The sequence below is a fragment of the Rhodnius prolixus genome, unplaced genomic scaffold, assembly GCF_049639745.1.
Source record: "Rhodnius prolixus isolate KJV_2025 unplaced genomic scaffold, Rpr scaffold_2, whole genome shotgun sequence".
Lineage (NCBI taxonomy): Eukaryota > Metazoa > Arthropoda > Insecta > Hemiptera > Reduviidae > Rhodnius > Rhodnius prolixus.
Window position 1 is genome coordinate 758641 of NW_027411592.1, and position 22341 is coordinate 780981.

At 36.8% G+C, this 22341-nt stretch overlaps 2 protein-coding genes across 3 annotated transcripts in view; one reads left to right on the plus strand and one right to left on the minus strand.

The window, feature by feature from the left end:
- Positions 1 to 134: 134 nt before the first annotated feature.
- zyd (sodium/potassium/calcium exchanger zydeco) lies at positions 135 to 19251 on the minus strand. Its single transcript, XM_074117220.1, has 9 exons — positions 18808 to 19251; positions 7974 to 8165; positions 6136 to 6323; positions 4757 to 5051; positions 4425 to 4526; positions 3326 to 3535; positions 2108 to 2209; positions 1032 to 1261; positions 135 to 805 (listed from the first exon to the last, which is right to left on the minus strand). The coding sequence occupies exons 1-9, from the start codon at positions 18821 to 18823 to the stop codon at positions 701 to 703; spliced, it is 1440 nt and encodes a 479-aa protein (XP_073973321.1). The 5' UTR covers positions 18824 to 19251; the 3' UTR covers positions 135 to 700.
- Positions 19252 to 19407: 156 nt separating this feature from the next.
- Positions 19408 to 22341, plus strand: part of LOC141448693 (sodium/potassium/calcium exchanger 5-like) — a 29866-nt gene continuing 26932 nt past the window's right edge. For both annotated transcript variants that reach the window (XM_074117222.1, XM_074117221.1), the window contains exon 1: positions 19408 to 21033. The gene's annotated coding sequence lies outside the window, so the exon portion shown is untranslated. The remainder of the gene's footprint in view (positions 21034 to 22341) is intronic.

The following is a 22341-nucleotide window of genomic DNA, read 5'->3' on the forward strand; positions in this document are numbered from 1 at the left end:
GATCAGTTTCCAAGATTCGTTGGACTAATTCTTTCATTAAATCGAAAGAATAAAAGTGCCCAACTCATAACAGACCACAAATGGAAGAATGTTTCACTTCACAAAGTCATGATGCGAATAATTTAGAAAGAAGATAACAATAAAATCTCTTTATTGAGTTTTCAATTTGATTGTGGTAAACAATACAGACAAACGTACAATTTCATGGGAGAATTATTTAACATCACAAAAGTTAAAAATTGTAAACTGATGGCAGGACGGTACCTAACCTAACTAGTCAAATATTTTTGAACTGATTTGTAATTATTTACAATAATTCTCTTCTAAAGATTAATCCTATTAAATATTAATTAACTTACAATTTAATTATTCAATTACAAAGTAAGTATATTGTGTATAATATAAAAAAATAGCAGTTTACGTATATTTACAGAGATGCAGCGTGAATTGGACTAAACACATTTAACTATCAGTTATTTGGAGAACAATTTCTTTGTTTAAAAAAAATATATTTACATAGGAAAATATTTTTAGAAAATCTGAGGACCCATTTATTTAATTTGAAATCCCCGCGCAGAGATTTTCTACAAAAAATGTAGGACTTTTCCAAGTATGCTCAAGTCCATGACGTTTTCTGCTGCGTGCCGGCAAATTTGTTTTGTTTAATTTGGTTCTATGTCATTTTGTCAATAGCTTTCTTTCATCGTCCACATGTTGGCAGGTTCACCGTGAAGAACACATTCAATTCGATCAGGGTGGCCAGTATCAGGAAGCCAAGGTACATTAACAAGCAAGTATGGCCAACCTAAAAATAAAAAAATATCAAATTAACGAAGCAATTAACCTGTAAGCGCCAGAGGCCACAGACAGACATTTTCTTTCTTGCCTGTAAACTGTAAAATTTTGATACAAATTTTGGTGTATTTTCAATTAAGCAGGGCTATTCGCATATCAAATTGGTTAATCAACTTCCTGCTACATAGTTTAAATAACCTTTAAAGTAAAAGTTAATAAAAACCAAAACTACTAACTTTGCTATCCAACTTGAATTTGTTCGCAGCGAATGCGATGTAAAGCATTAATAGTGTAGATAACAGAGAGATTGCAGAATATTCGAGCCCTCGAGAATTGATGCCTACATAATGATGTCCTGCACTTGTAGGCAGAAAGGAAGCTTTTATCAGCCACGGCAGTCCCAAACACAACAGGATATCAAAGGTGTTGGATCCTAGAGAGTTCGATATACCCATAGAGCCATGACCTGTAAATAATATAAACGAAATCCTAAATATAAATAAAAACATACCATGCTTGTGAAAACAAAAGTTTGATCAAGTAGTACGAAGGTTCAGGTAGTCAAATGTTAAACTGTCCTTAAGAATGAAGGTGATTCTTTACCTTCATTAATTTGTGACTAAAAAAGTTCATATAAACCAAGTCCTAGACTCAACCGTTTTCGAGAAAGCGGACATTTTACAATGCATCGACTTTTTTTTTTCGATAAAAATGGTTTAATTCCCTCTAATGGAATAAGAACTACTGCAAATTTACTTGCACCAATCGAAAGAACATTAACTTTTCTATAAGATAATATCATTTTGTCTATTATAAGAAAGATATCACTGAAAGCTAAAACGAAAACTAAAAACAGAAAGGAAATAAACTATTTGCCATTGGAATTACGTGTTTTCATCACGTTTTACGATATAAAGGGCACTTGATATAACCTTGAAATACACGTAAAATTATAATTATTGAATATTACAGAACATAACTGGAGAATATTTTAAGAGATTGAACAGCTTTTTGTTCAAAATTTGATCGTGTGTTATGAAGTTATTTTAAGTTTTGCAAATTGTTTACAATTTTAATTTTAAGTTCTCCAAAGACACAAACTTTTTAATTAATCTTCAGACTAATGTGATTTATATGAATATAAATGGCCGTTTTCTACGGCCATTCCAACCAATCTTGAAAATTTTTGGAAATCTATGATTAATTTAAGTTCTCTGCGGAGGGTAAGTATCACTATCTAGATATTGTATCTATGAATGTGGACTTACTACTAACTTGAATCAAAAGCATCAGAATGCAGCACTCATCTTACCTTGTTTAGCGACGATTACGCTGGAAACTGCTTCAGGCACGCTGGTGCCAGCTGCAAGGAATGTGATTCCCATCACAGAATCTGGAATTCTTAAAGTATCACCTGTAAACAATTTTATGTTTTTTATGTTCCACTCAATATAGATTCCGATTAATTCAAAAGCAATATTATTTCTTACACTAGAATTAAGAAAAGTATTACTGGAAAACATTCCAAGATTATCTTAAGAGATTATTGCAACTAAATTTGGACTTTTCAGCATCCCGCTTTTCAACAAGATCTTAATAGCTGTAAAACAACGGAACACTTTGGTTTAATAACTTACTATAAATTTCATGTTTTATTCTTTTTTTTCGTTTAAGCTCTCGATACGAAAGACGCAAACAATTTTTAATTTGTTTCTATTTTGCAAGGGTTTTGGAAAGATAAATGAGACATTCAATTCATAAAAGTTAACTGTTTACATAAGATGGTTTCTAGCATATTGCATTATCACTTAGAATACATATAATTACAATATTACTGCAGAGTTCACTCCAGATTAGGAAAGCCAGCAATCAGGAATAAGAGAAAAGTGTCCTGTAGGACTCACACAAGGATATATGAAGATAAATTATGATTCTGGTAGTCAAAGTAATTTTGAGATATTAAGCCGAGAAATAATCAATTCCTGGTCTCATGTTTTCGGACAGCCAGACCGCTTCATAGACAGTTCTACGAAGCCCGCTTAAGGCAAGTGTGGGACTAAATTGAGATCCTTAAAAGAACTGGTGACTACTTATTCAGGATATAGGAGCAATAAATAAGTCCTGGTAGGTGACCCAAGACTTCCATCAAAGTCTGATTAAGTCTGCAAGTGCAGGAGTAAATAGAACCAACCACACGATCAGAGCAAAATGAACAATTTTATAAGTAGCTAGTCGCCTAAAGTTCGGCATTACTCAAAAAAACTTTTAGACTCTCGGATGATTGTAGGTCTCAGCAGACTAAAGTTATATAAGGATCATATGGGAAGCTATTTTAGTTACTATCCTAGTAATTACGCTGCGCTACCGTATCTAACTACTTTTCTATGAATATAAACTTATTAATTACAAATTCGTGAGCTGATAGCATTCTTTAATTATATTCACGGGCTTTCTTAACTGATACGACATTTATTGTAAAGCTTTGCATGACACGTTATCAGCGTGTTAGTCTCTTTTTCTTTGTATTTACCCACGATTGTAATCATCCAAGCCACCTGGTAGGACAGCGAGCCAATCCAAATGATGCACATGAGAAACGTCAGCGGAAACCATTTGTTGAAGCGCGGTTTCTCGCAATCTGGAATGGTAACCAGGAAGACCGTGTGTATTGGAAGAACAATCAGCCAGGCGACCTTCCGTAGCCAACCCTTCTTGTATGGAAAGCTCACCACTGCCCACACTGCAAATTGCAAACATTTATCACAATGGAGCTACTTCTGAAGATAGTACATTGTATTACATTGACATTCGAATATTAAAATTATTGAGCGTTAATAATTTAACTAAAACAGACTTTGTCTCAAAATACGCATAGAAATAGAGTGAAACTTCACTAGGAATATGATCGTTCCAGTCTCTCCACATTTTCTTGAAGGAAATCGCGTTCATACGAATTCATGTGCGTCTAACAGGACAGCAAGTATGACATGGAGTTGGCAAATGGATATAAATTGCTGAGGCATCCAGAAGCACAGGGTACTAATTTCCACTATCATGTATTTTATTAAAAACTAACAAGAACGCCATCAATCAGTCTTTCTTCAGTCAGAATATTAACATTTATTTCATGAAAGTAAAACATTTTGATGAAGATATAAAAGAAGATATCCTTTTTCTTCAGTGCAGCTTCAATGTAACAGAAGTATCCTCCATGATGCTTTGGATGTACGGATAAAGAACATCGAGCATCACTTTAGGATCAATCAGAAAGATCTCGAGAATGCCTTCATTTGAAACCCAAACTTAATGCAGCCTCTCTATAGTACGAATATGAAGCAGCATCACTTAGAGCTGCTTCTAATTAAAGTAATTGGATTCTTATGCATATAATTAAAAATCATACATTTTATTGGAATGGCTTAAATGGATCCACCACTTTGCTACGCAATTTTATAAAATACCTATAAGGGAACTTGTGTATCTCAAAAGTATCATTATTTTACAGAATACACTCATCACCTAACTTTTAGTTGTAAATTAGAACTTTCCGAAGAGTATTCCCAACAGATTTTAGTGTGTTTTTTTCTTTGTATTTCTCATAAATTAGTTTGAATTTCCTTTCTACTTACATCCTGGGTCTTGCTGCTCTTGTATGCTCTGTTCGTTTTCCAGTGAGGCCTTAACATTGCCATTCTGAGTGGGTAAATCACAAATTCTTAATTCTCCAGGTTCTGCAACATCAACGCAATGTATTTAGTTACGAAGCCAAGTTGATTAAGCTGTAAAAATTCTTAAATTTAAAGTTCCTACGCACTAGTTGTTTCCGGACTGGTCTGGCTTCATAGTTATTTAATATTTTACACTTATTTGGAATTTTAAATTTAAAAGTTAATTAGCTATACAAACTTTAAACTATTAGTTACGGATTAACAAAGAAATAATCACACTATGTCCAACTAACCCATATTGGAGGCTTGCTGAGGTTGTCTGGATACGTCCTTGTTTGGTGAAGTGTGCATAGCATTATCAGCCGATTCCTCGTCAGCATGGTGATTAGTGTGTAGACCTCGTCTAGCGCACTTCTGGATCTTCTTGTCCCAATACATGACGGCAATGTAGACTGTGTACAGCATCACCAACACTAGCGCCTCGTACCACTCCACTCTCTCGTCGTGGATGATGCAGATGAGTATGGTCACAGTGACTCCGTATGCTAAGCAGTCCCTTGTCAACGGCCACCAGTGTAATGGTACTACCTAAGGAAAATGTTATTGCTATTACTCAAATTTAAGCAAAAGAATTTTTACGTTCATATTCAGAGGAAAAGTTACTGAACATTGTCAAAGGAATGAAAATAAAGAGAAGCACACTTTAGTATGGTTTTTCTAATTTATTTATAATGAAAACAATTCATTCTTACATAGCACCGTTATTAAAAAAGTCGTCATCAATACTTTTCCTGAATTAACTAAACAAAATGGATCCAAATCAAGTCGAGAATTGAAGACCAGTGTTTCAGTTCCAATAGAAAAAGTAAAAAGAATTACTTTAGTTACTACTTAAGCATTATGAGTAGCAAAATCTATATAGCTTGTCACAGTACGGCTATTGAGAACAACTACTGATGCGTCAGCGCTGCAATAGAAGTAATCAGTTGGTCGGACATAAAAGATAACCGCAGTATATTATATTAGTAGTAATTTCACTTTGAAAATCCAAAATCCCAAATTCTTTATTTTGAACTTAAGGTGTGGTTAGATAGTTTAAAACTTGAAGGTTAATATTACCAATGTAAATGAATATAAAAGAATCTTAGAAAATTTTCAAAACAAGTATGAATTAGTAAGTAAACAAATCGTCTATTTTTCAGGTGGGCCTTAACGTCTAACTGCCAATTATGTGTCGTGGGCGCTAACTATGAAGCGTATACTTTATATTAATTTTCTAACAAACAAAAAGTAGCAACCCGCGGGATTTGAACCGTGAATCTCCTACTTTAAATCTACGCTTCGTAATCACATATAAGATCGTGTTAAATGCATTGTCGACCTTATCGCAAAAAGTTAAAAAATTTTTACTCGTTAATGAGTAACTTCCTGTGATATTTCGTAGTTGAGTATTCCTGTCACACACCTTTTCAGAAAGATGAAGCTGTAATATGCGCACAACTAATCTCATCATCTAGTTGTTAAAATATAAGATAGCCCCCAGTTTTAGAGGGTACATACAATTATTGCTAGAAAAATCATCGTTCATTGCGTGCCGGTGTGGAGTTGCTACAGACGAAACTCCAGAATGATCATATTTTTAGTGGAGAAAGCAAAGCGCCAAGATACAGACCATACCAGCTCCGATGCCGCAGCAGGCCGCCACTGCCAGGATGTTGAAGACGGCCGAACCGACAATGGTGCCGATTCCGATGTCGCCTTCAGTGATGAATGTGCCGATGACGTTGACAAAGAGTTCTGGCGCGGACGTGGCCGCCGCCATAAAGGTAGCCCCCGCTACGTCGTTTGACATGTTCAGGGCTGAAACAATGAATTGCATTCCTAACTTAAATGGAAATATAACTAATTTCTGTGGCCATTAACTCAGAACAAGATGCCAGACAGACAATTTTATACGGATACAGTTTGGGAATAGACATGTAAACAAGAAGTAGGAAAGGGAAGGGATTAGCTATGAGGTTAGCATACTGGACTCCCACGCGGAGGTCCCGGGTTCGAATCCAGCAGCTGACCCTTAGATTTTCTCTTCCTAGGAGCTTCTTACAGCTCACTGTCCGGTGATGGACAGTGTTGTCTGTAACGAGAGAACACTGTCCGGAGGCCGGCAGTGCACTGAAAAAAGCTCCGGGCGCTAATAACCTCAGATGTTGATGCACCAAAAAAAAAAAAAAAAAAAAAAAAAAAAGTAGGAAGCAAAAATACACAAGAAAATTTAATTCTTGTGCTAAAAGATGAAATATTTTACAGATTCACTCAGTAGAGCTAGAAACATTTGACTGACTGCAGACAACGTGGCGAGGTCGATTGGCAAAAGGAAACGAATTAATAGAGCTACTTATATTCCAAGTTCGACCGATCGCAATAATTTCTCCGCTTGTTATTTTTCTGCTATTTCGGCAACGGTGCTTCTTTAATTTAGGACTGTGCAGTTTTTCCGGAAACAAACAAACTTTTCATCACTCGCCTCATTTTACTTGGAAAGTATAAAATAAAACTGCTGCAATAAAATGAAGGGCTATTTGTTTCATTTTATTAAGAGCGTATTTATATTTATGGTAATATGTACTGTCTGCCATGCCCCGTTTCTAGTCGTTAAAACATTAATTAACACTAATTCTTAAAGCAGTTTGAAACCAATTGGCCTGTCCAAATTTTGATAGGTCATTGTTAAAATTCTAGGAAATAGAAAATTAGAACCGTGAAACTTCTTTCGGAGTGGTAAGAGAAATTAAAATGAAAATCACGAAGTAGGTAGGTAAAAACGGACTTGATGCAGATGAGCTTAGTGTAACCTCCCCAACAATCTATCGCAGCAACCACATCCACTGTACCGCGAATACTGTATTCATAATGGAATGTAATTTGAAGGTGCTGTTTTTTTTTTTTAATTAAAGAATAAATAGAACTGTTTCATTGTTATTTAATTTACATAAATCGTGTCGACGTCTGAAGACATTAGCGCCTGGAGACATCTTTGTTTCGCTACAGAAACTTGTCCATCATAACAATGAGCCGTGGAGGAAACTAGGAAGAGAAAATCTAAGAAAGCAGTCTGGATTTGATACCTGATCTCCGGCTTACAAGTCCACCGCGCTTCTTACTGAACTAATATCTTCCCTATTAGGTTTGTTCTATTTCCTTCTCTAAAGATCATAATTGTTATTATTATTGTTACCTATTAAGTAACCATTGATTACCTAAAATAAAATGGAATTATAATTTAGTTGATTCGGAAATAATAAGCAGACAATTGTTTGTTCTCTACATTAAGGAAAGAATGTTGGGCGTTGGCAGCTCTCTGAAAGCCTTGATAGACGTCCTTGGATCCTGCTAGTGTTTTGTGTGTGTATTGTAGGATTTGAATATTTTATTTGTGCCGACAGGCTGGGTTACCCCGGGGGCGCTCTGGCATCTGGAGATAGCTTAGGCCCACTGAAAGTATAAGCTTACCTTTACAAATGCGCTCCACGGCCGGAACAAAGTACTTGTCACAGACTAGTGCTAGCGCCAAGAAGAGGTAGAGCGAGGCAACAATGTGAAGCACGACGGCCCCGGCGGCGCGCTCCTCCTCCGTGAACCAGTCGCGCGGGAAGTCGTCCATGGCGGGTGGCGTGCAGTTCAGCTGCAGGTGTGGCGGCTCATCTGCAACAAGCCAAGAGGCAAGACTAAGAAGCCATGAGTAATCCTCAGCTGGAACATTACAATCTTCTTTACAAATTCGCAGCCCTCGGTAAGAATATAGATAAAGTCCAATTGTCTTTTTAGATAAGGGAACTCTCTACAATGGTCTTAACACTTTGGTTTTACTTAAAAATTATTGACTAAAATTAAAACTTTGTTACACAATATTGCCCTTCGCCGCGCGACACTTGAGGCAAGTTAAAGTTGGGCGCTCAGTCAGGCCTAGGACTTGCGCGAAATACTCGTCTCCATATGCCATCATCTCTTAGCCTGCTTTTGTAATGTCATAGTTTTTCCTGATTCTCCACGAACGTTGCACCGAACCATTTGCGGTTAACAACGCTAGAGGTGATTCTGCAGGTATTGTACATATTTAAATTTTTTTTTTAGACATCAATAACTAGAAAAAATGAGTACAACGGTGGAGCTGAATTGTGATGAAATACGGAATCGAGAACTGCAATCTTCGGATCAGGTGAATAAAGACAAAGAATAAAATGAGAATATTAGCGCAACTACGTTTGGAAATATAACTACGATTAAGAATTAAATAAAGATAATATTCATTTCTATGTAAATCATTGATCGAAACCGTGGAATGAAATGAACATGTAGACAGTCCATTGTCTAGTATTTGTAACTCAATGAATAGTTTAGGTGATTAAAATGTTAACTTCGAACCACCGCTACCTAGATTTGTAACTCAATGAATAGTTTAGGTGATTAAAATGTTAACTTCGAACCACCGCTACCTAGATTTGTAACTCAATGAATAGTTTAGGTGATTAAAATGTTAACTTCGAACCACCGCTACCTAGATTTGTAACTCAATGAATAGTTTAGGTGATTAAAATGTTAACTTCGAACCACCGCTACCTAGATTTGTAACTCAATGAATAGTTTAGGTGATTAAAATGTTAACTTCGAACCACCGCTACCTAGATTTGTAACTTTTACTTTTGTCATTTTTCTGGAAAAATTTGTTTTAGGGCAGGAATTGGTAAGTTAGGTTATATTTCAGTGTATTGTACGGTTACTAACTGTACATTTTGGTGATAATTAATTGATCAAAAATTTAAAAAAATTCTGTAAATCGTGTAAGTTTTTCTCCAGATTTTATTAAGAAGAATATTGGTTATATGATACACGAAGTTTACAAAGCCAGCCAGCCACCAACACTGTTCACAGTCCTTTGATATTACAGTTAATGGCTGAGTGGTGAGAGATGCTAGGTAACCGTATTGTGTGTAGAAGTGAACAAATTACGCACGTTTAGCCTGATCTACTGACAGCTAACTCTCTTAGCCAGATAATTAATAAAATCCGGGCGAGCTAATAGACCTTGACTCGCAATGCAGCATGACAGTAATTGTACTGGCCGCGAGTTTAACTACATTATCTGAGCTGAGTGACGTATTCTTAGCACTCAGCTGGCGTCATGTTCGGCACTCCAACCAACCTTCTAAATCAGAATGATCAACTGACAGAAATCCTCTGGTACTTTAAGGTCAACCATGAGTGGAAAGTTTCAAATATACACTCATCCATATACAGTTCTTTACAAGGATATCATGATCAATGTATAGTATCTCGAAGAAATCTGATGTGATTTCGTCTTACCATTGTTTACGTTATTAATTTTTCTTGGAACATGGAATTTGCACTAAAAAGTTACTAGAACTCATGATCTAAGTTCTCTGTTACGTCAATAATAAAGGTCCGACTGCCGTAGGGGATACTAGTGCAGAATGTGTGGAACAAATAGTGCAACCTTCCCTTTGGGCTCCTAAAACCTAACCTGCCCAAAACATTTTTATTAGCCCTTTATAATTGCCTAGGTTTCAGTAAATAGATTCAGCTCTGATTAACAAAATCATTTTGAATAATGTGCTGTACGTTTGAATGAAGGAACAAGAGTTTCAGCAAAGGCTGGCGGTTTTTGCAGCCTTTTGCACTTGTGCAGTTGTTCTCTTTAGTTGTGGGTACTTATTACTTGATAGTAATGTGGTCTACAGCCTTTCAGCGATTTTCCGAAGTTGGGCGTGGAATAAAGCGGGTTTTAATCAAACTTCACTTTGCACTAAACATATATATTAAACTTAAACGCTGTGTTACTGTTTAGTGGCTGATCGTTCGTAAAATTACTGCTATTTCTGTATAGCGAAGATGTTTAATTGAAAACGAAAATTTAACGATAATTATAACAGAATCTCTTGTCTTTCTTCATTCATAAAATGATAAAATTATATGATCCGTTTGATGTTGGTTGGGAAAGTTACACGTCATTACCAAAAACAGTTTCGTGTATACAAACAATCTTTCTGAATTTCTATTAAGAAATTAAAAAATATTATTTCGATATTCCTGTTAAATTAAATTCTTCCACAATGAGAAATCTCCTAACATGTTCTCAAAACCCATGATTCAGGTAAGACCTATGTTCGGTAGAGTTCGTTAGAAGAAGTTTTACTTATATAAAATTCACCTGGCTACAATCCATTCAGACAAAACAACCATGCTACAAACCATGCAAAAAAAAAAAAATTATTTAAACTACATTATAATTCGCAAGAATTATTCAATTTTTAATCTGATATTAAATCAAATATTTAATTATGGATTTTTTTGTACATTTATATATTTACAGTAATAAAGGAGAAAAATATTAAATGTAAACTGTATGTGCGCATTTTATTCGAGGATAATGAACCCCTAAAGATGTGCGATAGTTGTACGTATCTGTTGGTTGTACAATCACTACGACAGTAAACTACACTTCGAGACCTTTTAGCTCCCCAATGGTGGGACAGCACCATTTTTTTTTTACGGGTACACACATGGTAAGGAAGAATATTTCGCGTACATCTGTCTCTGAAAGAACATTTCCGAAATCGAAAAAATATTTATATATAAATTTAGAAAACTTTATTAATTGTAAAAAACCTCATATGTTGATGTAAGAAATATAATTTATGACTACATCTTATCTTAGGTTATAAAAGAAAGGAAGCAGGGCAGGGAAGATGATGCTGAAAGTGCAATGGATTTCTAGCGTTGGACTCATTTCTCCTTCCATGGTCGTTGCTGTAGCAGATTAATGCATGCTGGAACTGATGTAACAACACTAGGGCCGTTTTTCTGTCCTTAGGTGTCAGTACTGCAGTTTCAACGAATTCGTTTACTGACCTGGATTTAGCTGCATGTTACCTCTCAGTAAGGTTTACGCTAGCCGACTCCAAACGGCTTATTAACTGTAAGTCCTTATATCTGCTAATTTTCCCTTCTTCTGGCCTTGATTACAGTTAGATGCTGATTGATGCAGATTATTAGACGCATCATACTTCCCAAATTATCCTGCAGGCGGTGGCAAACCGGTATTTTCTTGATTTTCAACCTTTTTCATATCGATATAAACTGTCCAGGACTTCTCTCTGCTTCAGATCTCCATGTCTCCTCGTCGTACTCTAACTTTCAGTCCTCATGAGTCCATTTTTGAAAATGGGGTTAGGTCCTCAGTGCTGAATAATATCTTAGATTTAACCATCACATTCCTGATTCTTTTCATCATTTGAACACTTATTTTTTCATAACTATCGTCTATTTTAGAAGAGTACTCGTATAGAAGCACATCAAACACATTTTCAGACTTTGCCATCCCTCTTTACCGGAAGGAGATTTATCACTTAGTGAAGAGATTTTCACTTCACTTACGTTACTGCCTCGCACTAAAGTTACTGACTCAGTCAGCAAGTTTGTAGGCGTCAGATAGGTAAGGAGATGAAACTGTTTACAGGGAAAGATGATTGTACTAACAAGGAGCGCAGTAGGGCTGAGAGTGGACTGTGCAAGAAGAGGGTAGGGTGTTTACATATTTTGCATATTTACAAAACTTCACAGTTCACTTGTGTTCCGCCAGATCCCTGGGGCACAGACTAGGATAGACTCTTTTAACCTGATTTCCTGGGATGGAGTGGGTAAAGGGTTTTTGGATTAATGAAGAGACATAATTAGTGACATCATTACACATAATTAGTTATTTATCAAACTTGTGTTATTGCGTCATAAGGTATGTTATGAGTTGTAACATATTTAACAATATTTAATATTGGTCAAGTGTTCTGCTCAATTACAGGAGCCATAAATCATCAGGAACTACTGGAGGTAGCCATTAGTTCGCCAGACAGGTGGGTAATCTTTCACCTTGATGAGAGAAGCGATCTCAGTGAGGAATAAAGGAATTATTATTTCTTTTTATTCATTTATTTTAATATTATTGTTAATAATACTGAGCCAGTGGCTGAAACGAAGGACCAGAGTCCGCCCGGTCGAGTAGCCGGCCCCAAACAAACTAAATTGCTTTCAATTGTAGCCGTTCAAGCTGATCTCGGAGCTGGGTTCCCCTCCTTTGTTAGGAACACTAACAACCGCTCTCTATTCATGCATCGGTATCCGGTGTGCCTCAATCCCGCTGGTTAATATCCACACGCACACTCTAAAAGAAAGACTAGCGCTTCAAGTTGTACAAATGAAATTACTATTTCTGTTTACATTACCAAAACGCCTTCCAAAGGAATGTTTAAAAGTATTCATTTCACTTTCAGCTGTACTAAAAGGAAGTATAGCGATCGTGCCTCTGTTTTCTACATTCTGTTTACACAAGAAATATCAGATTTGAGGCTAACACACATCTATAATCGCCGATCTTCCAATACCACAATTTACACGTTATTTCGTGGTCCCATGTGAACTTTGGGTGAACTTCTCTTGGGTATAATCCATCTAAAACCGGGAAATTGACGGCATGATATTTTAATTAATTAGTTTCTACGAAATACACTCAACTTGCCTACTTTGAAATTCTTATACAGAAAAAGATTCGAAGATAAAGATCGCCATTGTTATGGCGTTACAACCTAAACAAAGTTTCATTGAAAGCAACACCATCTCTGAGCGCCGCCGAGAACTTTTCCGCTTGCCGATGTAGGCCAATCTACTGTTAAACTCCAAACAGCTGAAGAATGTTCGACGCTAGAAATCATTTCCAACGATTTTCTTTCATTTAATTTAAGACTTCAGAGGATAGGCCCAATACAAGGTTTGAAGGAAATTCCCTGTTTATAATGATAATAGTATTCCCATTTAGAGTTTTGGTTAGTTTCTGGACAACGGTTCCCTACTATTCCTTACATTCAATGCAGCCATGAAAAATTTTTTTTGGAAGGTAATTTCATTTAAGTGTTCTTACGAGGGAGTGAGTGGTTAAGTCTCGTTTCTAACGTACCATTTCACTAAGTTGTATGGTGTTACCATCTATTAAATTTTAATCGAAAGTTTTAGTTTAAGAAATTCGCTTGATTGGAAGTTGAAACTCTTGAACGAATTCTTTTTAGCTTACTAAGTTAAGAATGACTCTTCTCCTTTTGAGTTGGGTTTTGCTTACAAAAGCCATCACAATATGAAATCTAGTAACATTGAATAAAAATACTGCAATTGGATTGAACTTTGAGAATTAGCGGTGAGTGTTCATACCAGATCTTGTTCTGTTAGTGAAACTTCTTCATTAAAGAGGATCATTGAATGCTGTTTATCATCTTGAAATTAAATACTCTGAAATTATTATATAATAAGAGAGATAATTTTAATTAGATCTATGGCAACACTGTATTACTAAAACTAGCCAACAGCAAGTAATACAATCCTGCCTAACAATCCCAAAGTTTTAACCGGAGTTCTGGAAGAGATATGGCGAGCTTTAATCACACTGTCATTTTGCACTGTAATAAGTATTAAACGCTCTGTTAAGGTTCAGTGTCCAGCATGAAAACCCGACAGTGGATCATCACTTTCTGGTTTTATGAGTGAATAATATTTTGTTACATCTGAAATTCAAATTAGTTTACGTTTGTGTTTTTGTCTGGTAGAAAATGAAATTAGTTATTATTGAACTAATTTGTGAATGGCGGAGATCTCGTCTTGAGATGACGAAAAATTAGCTAGAATTTACTAGAATCTCCTTCCAGCTTCACTCACTCACCAAGAACTATAAGAACCAACAACTCTTTTTCTCTTAAAGAATTTTAGATGAGAACTTAATGATCATTGCATAAAAAAATATTTTCGTATTTCAGTGGTAAGTGAAAAGTTGTATTTGGAATTCTCTGTTAAATTAAAATTTTAAAAGGAATTCCTCTGCAGTGGTGCATCTTCCAACATGTTCTCAGTATCTGTATTCTACGACAATGTGATAGATAAGTCCAATGATCGGAGGAATTTGTTAGAAGGTTTTACTTACGCAAGATGGAAGATTCTCGCCGGTTACAAGTTTAATTGTAACAATACTTCTGTTCTCATGTTGCGTTTATCACATAATTCTATCTACCAATAGCTAATAATCTAGCAGCAGAACAATTTAATGCCGAATTTAGTATACTTTAAGCTAAGGAATCAGTTTACATTTTTCTAAAATAGGTTAATTACTATATCTATTTAAGTTGACCATCTTGAAAAGTAATCGGCCATTTTTTTCAGGCGGGGCTTAACGTCCATCTACCAATTAGTCTATCTTGTATTACGTATGCAAATCTACTGTACTACTATGTGTGACAATAAGATTATTGACAATATAGAATTTCAACTGCTTCTTTGTTTTTTTTGCGTAGCAATAAATGCCTTAAAAACGACCTTCCTCAGAACAATTTCATGAGCCTATAATCGTAGAAGGCACATTATGTTTCAGATAAGCCTGTATGTCACATTTTTGGATTTCTAAGACTATTTTATGACCCTGTTATTGGGCATTACTTCATCTGCAGTAGTTTATAAAATAATATTGACATATAAACTGATGCTTTAATTTCTGTAGTACTATGTCAAAAGATGTTTGGTTGGTCAGTCAGCTAAGGGTTGATGTAAGCTCAAAAAATTGCATTTAAACGATAAAATTTGTTTATGTCGTTTTTAATTTTATTATTGAGCATCCTGCAAGGAAATGAACATTTCTTACTACAGAATGGAGGTATTGTATTAAACTTCGAGCAAAGAAAGAGGGGCATCCATGATATTCTGTGGAATCCGAGGTGTTGCTGGTTTCGAGTCCCATCTGATGGCAAAGTTTCTCTTTCTTTTTAGGAGTTGCTTATTACTCGTCACTGGGAGCGAAATTGACGATACATACATTTGGGCCCTTGTAACAACCCATTATACTCAAACAACAACAACAGACCGAGTCTAGGATCAAAATCCAGTTCGGGCTCAGCTGTTCGAACTGATCGAGAAACCTGAGGAGTAACAGCGGGACGTCAAAGATATAACCCCCTCACACCTAGACAATCCGTCATCGCTGTCAAATTCCTTTCATCATTTGTTATTGCAAAATTTAACAAATTCGTCATTCATTTTGCACAAAACTTTTTTAAAATTAATTCTTAATGCACAAAGTACTGTAAATAAGTGGCTATAGTGTCAGCTACCCTACATTCATCTTTGATCACCGATGGTCAGTACCGATTTGTGTACTTTATCGATATTTTCAACTAGGTTGCAATTTTAGGCGTCATATAATAATCAAACATTATTCTAAAAGGTTTTGCCAAAATTGAAAAAACGAAAATGTCACTTTAAGAACTATTTTGTGCAGTTTTTGGCCACCTTCTCGTAACTAACTTTATTATTATTATTATTACTATTATTATTTTTTATTTTTTTTTAATGATTTAAGGCGCGTCAACATCTAAGGTTATTGGCGCCCGGAGCTTTTTTCTGTGCACTGCCGGCCTCCGGACAGTGTTCTCTCGTTACAGACAACACTGTCCATCACCGGACAGTGAGCTGTAAGAAGCTCCTAGGAAGAGAAAATCTAAGGGTCAGCTGCTGGATTCGAACCCGGGACCTCCGCGTGGGAGTCCAGTATGCTAACCTCATAGCTAATCCCTTCCCTAAGATTCTATTATTATTATTATTATTATTATTATTATTTTATTATTATTATTATTATTATTATTATTATTATTATTATTAATATTGGGTTAATTGATTGCATTCATCTAGAACTATAACTTTTATTAGTCGCTTAATTAAAAGGGTACATCAATGGTATCCGTTGACGGTAATGTAATTGCAACAGTGTTTACTATCAACGAGGCCCTATGTACTAATTTAACAAGATTTCTCTCTCTCAGCGACCAAAAAAGTGATACCGGAGATCTCGCCAGTCAGTTTAGAACTGTAGGATACTGGTCGGTTAAATAAGTGAATAGTAAACGATGCGAGAAACATGTAGGTCCGTGAGCTCCAATCTAGGAACGCCCAATTTAGGGACATGGTTCCAGCTCTGGCGCTAATTGAGTTGAGTCAGTGCGCCAGTTAGGGGACCCCCCACACCCAGAATTTAAATTCTAACTTTAGTTTTTACTTTCTCTTTCTCGTAAGAGCCAGCATGGCGAGCATGTTGAATTTTTTAAATTTCTTTTCCTCAGCAGTACACGTCAGAGTGTCTGCGATTCTACGTCAAAAAATTGGAGAACGCAGGAACTTCTAACAGGTTAATTGGTTCAGGTACCGCCAGGAGATGTAACAATGAAGTTTTGATCTAAATTAGCGAACCGGAGGTGCCCTTTTCCTTTGAGAGATCTTCCACTTTTTTTGGCAATTTTTTCGAAATGGCTTTTACCATTTTCTCTAAACTTGGTAAGTACATGAAAGCTACGACAGTTATCCAAATCGAATACTAGGCAAATTTTGATGATAGCTTTGGTGGCAGGTATGTAATTAGACTTCCCCCCTCAGTGCTAATTCAGTGAAATGATCGATTTTACGAATTGTATAATGTTAAAGAATTATATATGCTAAAATAAGTGAGTTTAAAAAGACTACGTTAATTTTAGAACCTTGAGAATTTTAATAAATAAAATCCGAGACTAGACCAGGAATCGATCCCAGTAGCACAGTACTTCGCCTATAACCGCTCGACTACCGTGGCGCCTCATATCTTGATTTTATGAACCTGATTTATAAATTTGTGTAGAGAATTTTGTGTTGGCTGCATTGACACCTAAAATAGACAGTCAGCTTCACAGTAATGTAAACCTAGAAATCTGTTAGTTCGATAGATCTGATTCGATAGGCCGACTTTTTTTCTTTGCCGATCTATTTTGTGTTAAAAACTTACTTGTATTATCTTACTGTTCTCAAGCATTCATTGTCTCCTGAGGGGGAGTTTTGTATTTAATAGAAACCTGATGGGCAATTTTCTGGGAAACAAAACAATTCCAAAGTGTATTTTAGTGGATCTTACCCACTTATTCACAGAAGGTAGGTAAAAAGAAATGCCGTATCCTTAATCGAATTCTCTCAGGTAAGAATAACATATTTATCACGTGTGCAATGAGCGAAACAATTTAAAGAAAGCTTCCGTTGGAGCAGTTTTTCGAGAAAATCTCAGAATCGCGGAAAAAGTGGTACTTCCGGTACAGCAATACCCAAGTTATTGGTCCAACGGAAGTACAAGGTTTGAACTTCCTTCCTGTTTTGTGCTATAGCGATCTCACACTGGGTGATGGCTCATGTACAGCAAACATTGTTTAAAAACTATAAACATCCCGTCTATTTCCTAATCACGTTACTTCCCCTTTCCAGTTGTTCCTGGTCGCTGAAATGAATATTTATTACGGTTCCTCTTGATTATGATTGAAAATAGATTATTGAATGTCAAAAGATTGTCACCAGTTACTTATTGTTTGCCCGTTTCATTTTGTCAACTATTTATCCGCCCTCGGCAGAAAGCCGTTGGCCGCCCTTTCTGGATAGCTAAAGTGGTTTCCAACTTTTTGGCAGCTGCATTTCGAGATATAGTTTAAAAAGTGTGGGATCTATTAAGTGCCCTTTTGAAGTCTACGGGGTCCCAACTCCTCTATGCTAATATTATGAAGTTTTAAATGTTGCTTAAATTCTTAGAAAACAATTTCTTATCCGAAAGAACCGATTTTCCGAAGTTTCTCTTTTATTATTTCTCGAAAATAGCGCCAATGATATGTCGTCGGCACTTCCTATGAACTTCCTATAAACGCTCAGTAACTTTTATTAAAATAATTTTTGTAAGAAAATTAGTTTTAGGGGGCCACCCTGAGGAATATTTCCTGCGAAGTGTCATGCACAGTTGGACAAAGTGTATTAGGTCGTGTGAGTGTACGCTCTAAACTAGTTTTCTTATTGATCCGGAAACCGCGGCTTTAGTGGCGGTTTCGATAAGAACTAATCGAAGACGGCTTGTAAAGGGGCGCATCTCGGTTTGCGAAAACCTACGTTCATCTATCAGACGAAGTGTTTCCAACATCTGGGAAACAGATTGGACCACTCTTTGAGGATATACTACAGCAAAAAACTAATCTCTTTGGCACTCCCATGACGAGTTGTGAAGTTCACTAAATAAAAAACCAAGGATGGCTAAGATAACCACTGGGTAACCTCTGTACCCTACAAAAGAGGGTGTGCAAATCCTAAAGCGACTACACACCGGACTTAGCATTTTACGTGGAACCAGAGGAATTGACTCCATCTGAAGATCTAGTTTCATTGATTAGTAAACAGATACAAAAGAGCTTCTTACCCTCGTAGTCCTCCATATCTGTGCGCGCCGTAAATATCCGCTAAAGGCGCGCTGATGCTGGAGGGGTCGAGTTCCTTCAAGTAACTGTACTTCCGCTTTCAGCGCCGCCCTGCTCTCTTCTTCGGAGGCCGTAGTCTACAGCTGCTGCTGCTGCTGGCCGAGATTTGCACTTTTCTCCTAAACGGCCGCACTAAGGCGGGATTGTGGCGGGCCGAGTCCCGCTTATCAACAGTTACCCCGGAATAAGGAATTTTCTAGGGCCGTTCGCACTGTAGAACTGAGGTACTCGATCACTGCTTGGAGGCGGTGCACAGTGTTAGGAAGGCTCACAGCACTAGACTGAGCTCCAGGCTGCCCCCCCACTTGGAGCCGCGCAGCGAGGGAGGGGACCGACAATTTAGAGGCCCGCAGTTGAAATGGACCGCACTCTGCCACATCGCTCGCCACAGTGCCCGATCGCCGCGCCACACTCTGCCGCTACTGTAGCTCCCTTCCACCATCTTGAAGCTCCTGTCCACAAAACATCCTTTGACACGTCTTACTTACTTCTTACCCTTATAACACATAATTCTGCAAACCGCTTAACACCATCACCAAATTCATTGAGTTCTTTGAGAATGTGATCAAAACTCGCAAGAATATCTTTTCTGCTATCGGTACTAGTCAATTTTCTGTGTAACAGATCGTGTACTTTGAAAGCTACAGAAGTGTTAACAATCACGGCTGTTTCACTTTAGTGAGCCCTGAGTATGAAGACAATCAGTCATTCTTCTAATTCTATATTAGCGTAATCCCAGTTATTGATCACTTCAAGCTACAACAGTTGCCAGTAGTTCATATTTGGTAGCCCGTTCCTTATCTTTCGAAACCCTCAATTTTCACCTTCACTACTGTTTTCCTCCAATTGGAAGTCCGAAGGAGCGAAGTCAGCAGGACGAGGAAGAAGTTCAACCTCCAACTCATTAATTTTTGAATGGTCGTCTTAGTTTAGAAGTGCATAATCGTGAAAGTCTCAAGGTTTTTTTTTTTTAATCACTTCGTTTTCTGTTAACATTTCAATCCTAAGGGCCTTTTGCTGAGGTGATAACTCGATAGTGCCACCCTACAGCTCCAGTGACTCCAGCCCTACAGCTTTTAAGCACCATTTCATGTCAGCAGCATTACAAATCTCTTACAATTCTCCTAGAGCTTGTTTGAAGATCAGTTTCTCGTGAATCAATTAGTTCAAGAATCTGTGTTCCTTGTAAGCTGATAGTGCCTTACTTTCAAAGCTCACATCTCCCTTACTGAACTTTGTAAGCCAATACTGTACGCGCAAAAAGCACGGCCCCTTCAACTTCTTTGAAAAATGAATATCAATTAAGTGAGCAAAAATCGATATCAACGATTTGTTCATAAAGACAGCCCCCACTCCACTAAGCGAAGGAAATAGAAAAAAAACCCGCAGTTTTCCTTACAGCCTTTTCACCATTTTGGTTGTATAATTCACTAGAATGTTCACGACACTGTTGAAGGAAGTTTGTCGTCAAAGCTCTCCAGGAAAAGTTTCCAAAAGAAACGTCAGACATAGTTACAAACGTTATTTTCGAGTTCAAGTGAAACGCTTTTGAGACTGACTAGAAAACTCATAGACTGATTTTCTTTCACCAGGGAATTTTGGTCACACATTTGGGTGCTGATAATACTGTTCCGGTGCCAATTAGACAGATAGCACGTTTCTATTGAAGGAAGTCAACGCTCTACTTCCGCAAGAATCTCCCTGGAGTCGAATTTGATTCTATAGTCAATAGTCAGTGCACATCCATTGTGTTGATATTGAACAGAACCCAACTGTGTCATCTTACTGGTTAAACTCGATTGATAGCACCTTATTTTGTCGATGTTTTTAACTTCACAAGTATTTCCTGGATTACACCTTTTTGATATGGATCTCCATGACCCATATCCTGTTTCACAGCTATTTCCACCCGCCGCTCTTAGCTCTGGCTGAATGAAGGAAATCTAATTCAGTATTCTAAAAATCCCCCTACTCTAGATTTTGGTGCCATTGTATGATAAGAAGGAGTTATCAATGACGGAGTATTAGAATCATTATCTCTGCCTGGATTATTTGTCATAGTAAAGTCTCGGCCAGACCTGCTCAGAGAGAACATTGTCCGCATCCTGCCAGGACAAATCGACCGGAAACAATACATGCACCCTTCCAGCGATTTCCACCATCTCCTGGTAAGTAGTCTTTCCTCTTGAATATTGCACCTAGTAAACAGGAAGAATTACAATCGATCAAATGTTTCTTTTAAAATAATTGACAATTTAAAAAATAATAATAATACCGTAAACTAGACTACGTTACCCCAGGGTGTCGCCCCTTGGGCTGTCTGGGATTCTTTCTTACAAAAAGACTAAACTTTTGGTATTCCAAATTGATGCTGTTGTCCCTCCCAGTACCAAAGTTTCGTAAGAAATACGCCAACGGATGTGCTACCTTATTGAAGCCTTTTTCTTTAAAATAACAACAATTTTTCTGTAAATTTCCCATTTCGCAGATACATAGAAACGTCTGTTACTTCCATTGTCACATTTTTCCAAGAAATTGGATTTTTTTTTGGACTTTTGGAATTGAAACGGATAAAATTATTCCAGTATCTGGTAGCAAGTTCGTCCCCCGAGTAGTGTCCAGAAAGTATTTTACTCTTAAATGATATTTTAGTCGAAATAGTCCTAATTAGCCCTAGAACAGTCTGGGTGAACAATTTCTTTTTCCTGGAAATCAAACAAAAGCCTTTAAGCTCCTCTCGTGAATGAAGAGAAGAAATGAAGTAAATAAAAAAATGATTGCATCCTTTTCGGAAGAAAGTTCTTCTTCACTTCTGCAGCTGTACGAGAAAGTAGTAAGGGGAAACACTCTGGAGTTTGGATACTCCAGCTCAACTACGGTAAATCGCAAGTTGCCTAGATTTCGTTTGAGTATCTCCAAGGGACCAGAGAGGGTAATTCAGCCTCAGCCAAACGATCCTTCTACCCCAGGGGTCGGCAACCTATTTCAAGTAGAGAGCAATTTCTCCTTAAATAATTTTAATAAATCTTACCAAGAGCCGCAAGGATGATAGAGTAAAAAAAACTCTGTAGATCATTTGTATTCACAAATTATTATTTTATGATATTCAATAACATTTAAATGTTTTATATATTTATTTTCACATATTGCAAAGTAAATAAACAAATAAATAATAACTAAATCTGTGTTTGAATGAAAATGGCGGCAGTCCTATATATTACGTACTGTATTTTAATATAATTCTATTCAATTTCAAACCTATCACATTTAAAATTCTTTTTGAGAAAATATCTTTACTTTAATAAATGAAATTTTTATTTGTTTCAATAAAATTGAAATATACAATTTATTTTGGACAGGCTGAAGAGCCACAAAATTTGGATAAAAGAGCCGCAGGTTGCCGACCCCTGCTCTATCCGAAATGCAATGAAATAGCATCAATTTTTCAAAACTTTCTTGAAAATCGCTTTACTCTA

Coding starts and splice junctions, on each gene's coding strand:
- zyd (XM_074117220.1), bottom strand. Junction 5,052..6,135: donor GCGGCATCGGAGCTGGTATG/GTCTGTATCTTG, acceptor CATTTTCCTTAG/GTAGTACCATTACACTGGTG. Junction 1,262..2,107: donor CGTAATCGTCGCTAAACAAG/GTAAGATGAGTG, acceptor TATTATTTACAG/GTCATGGCTCTATGGGTATA.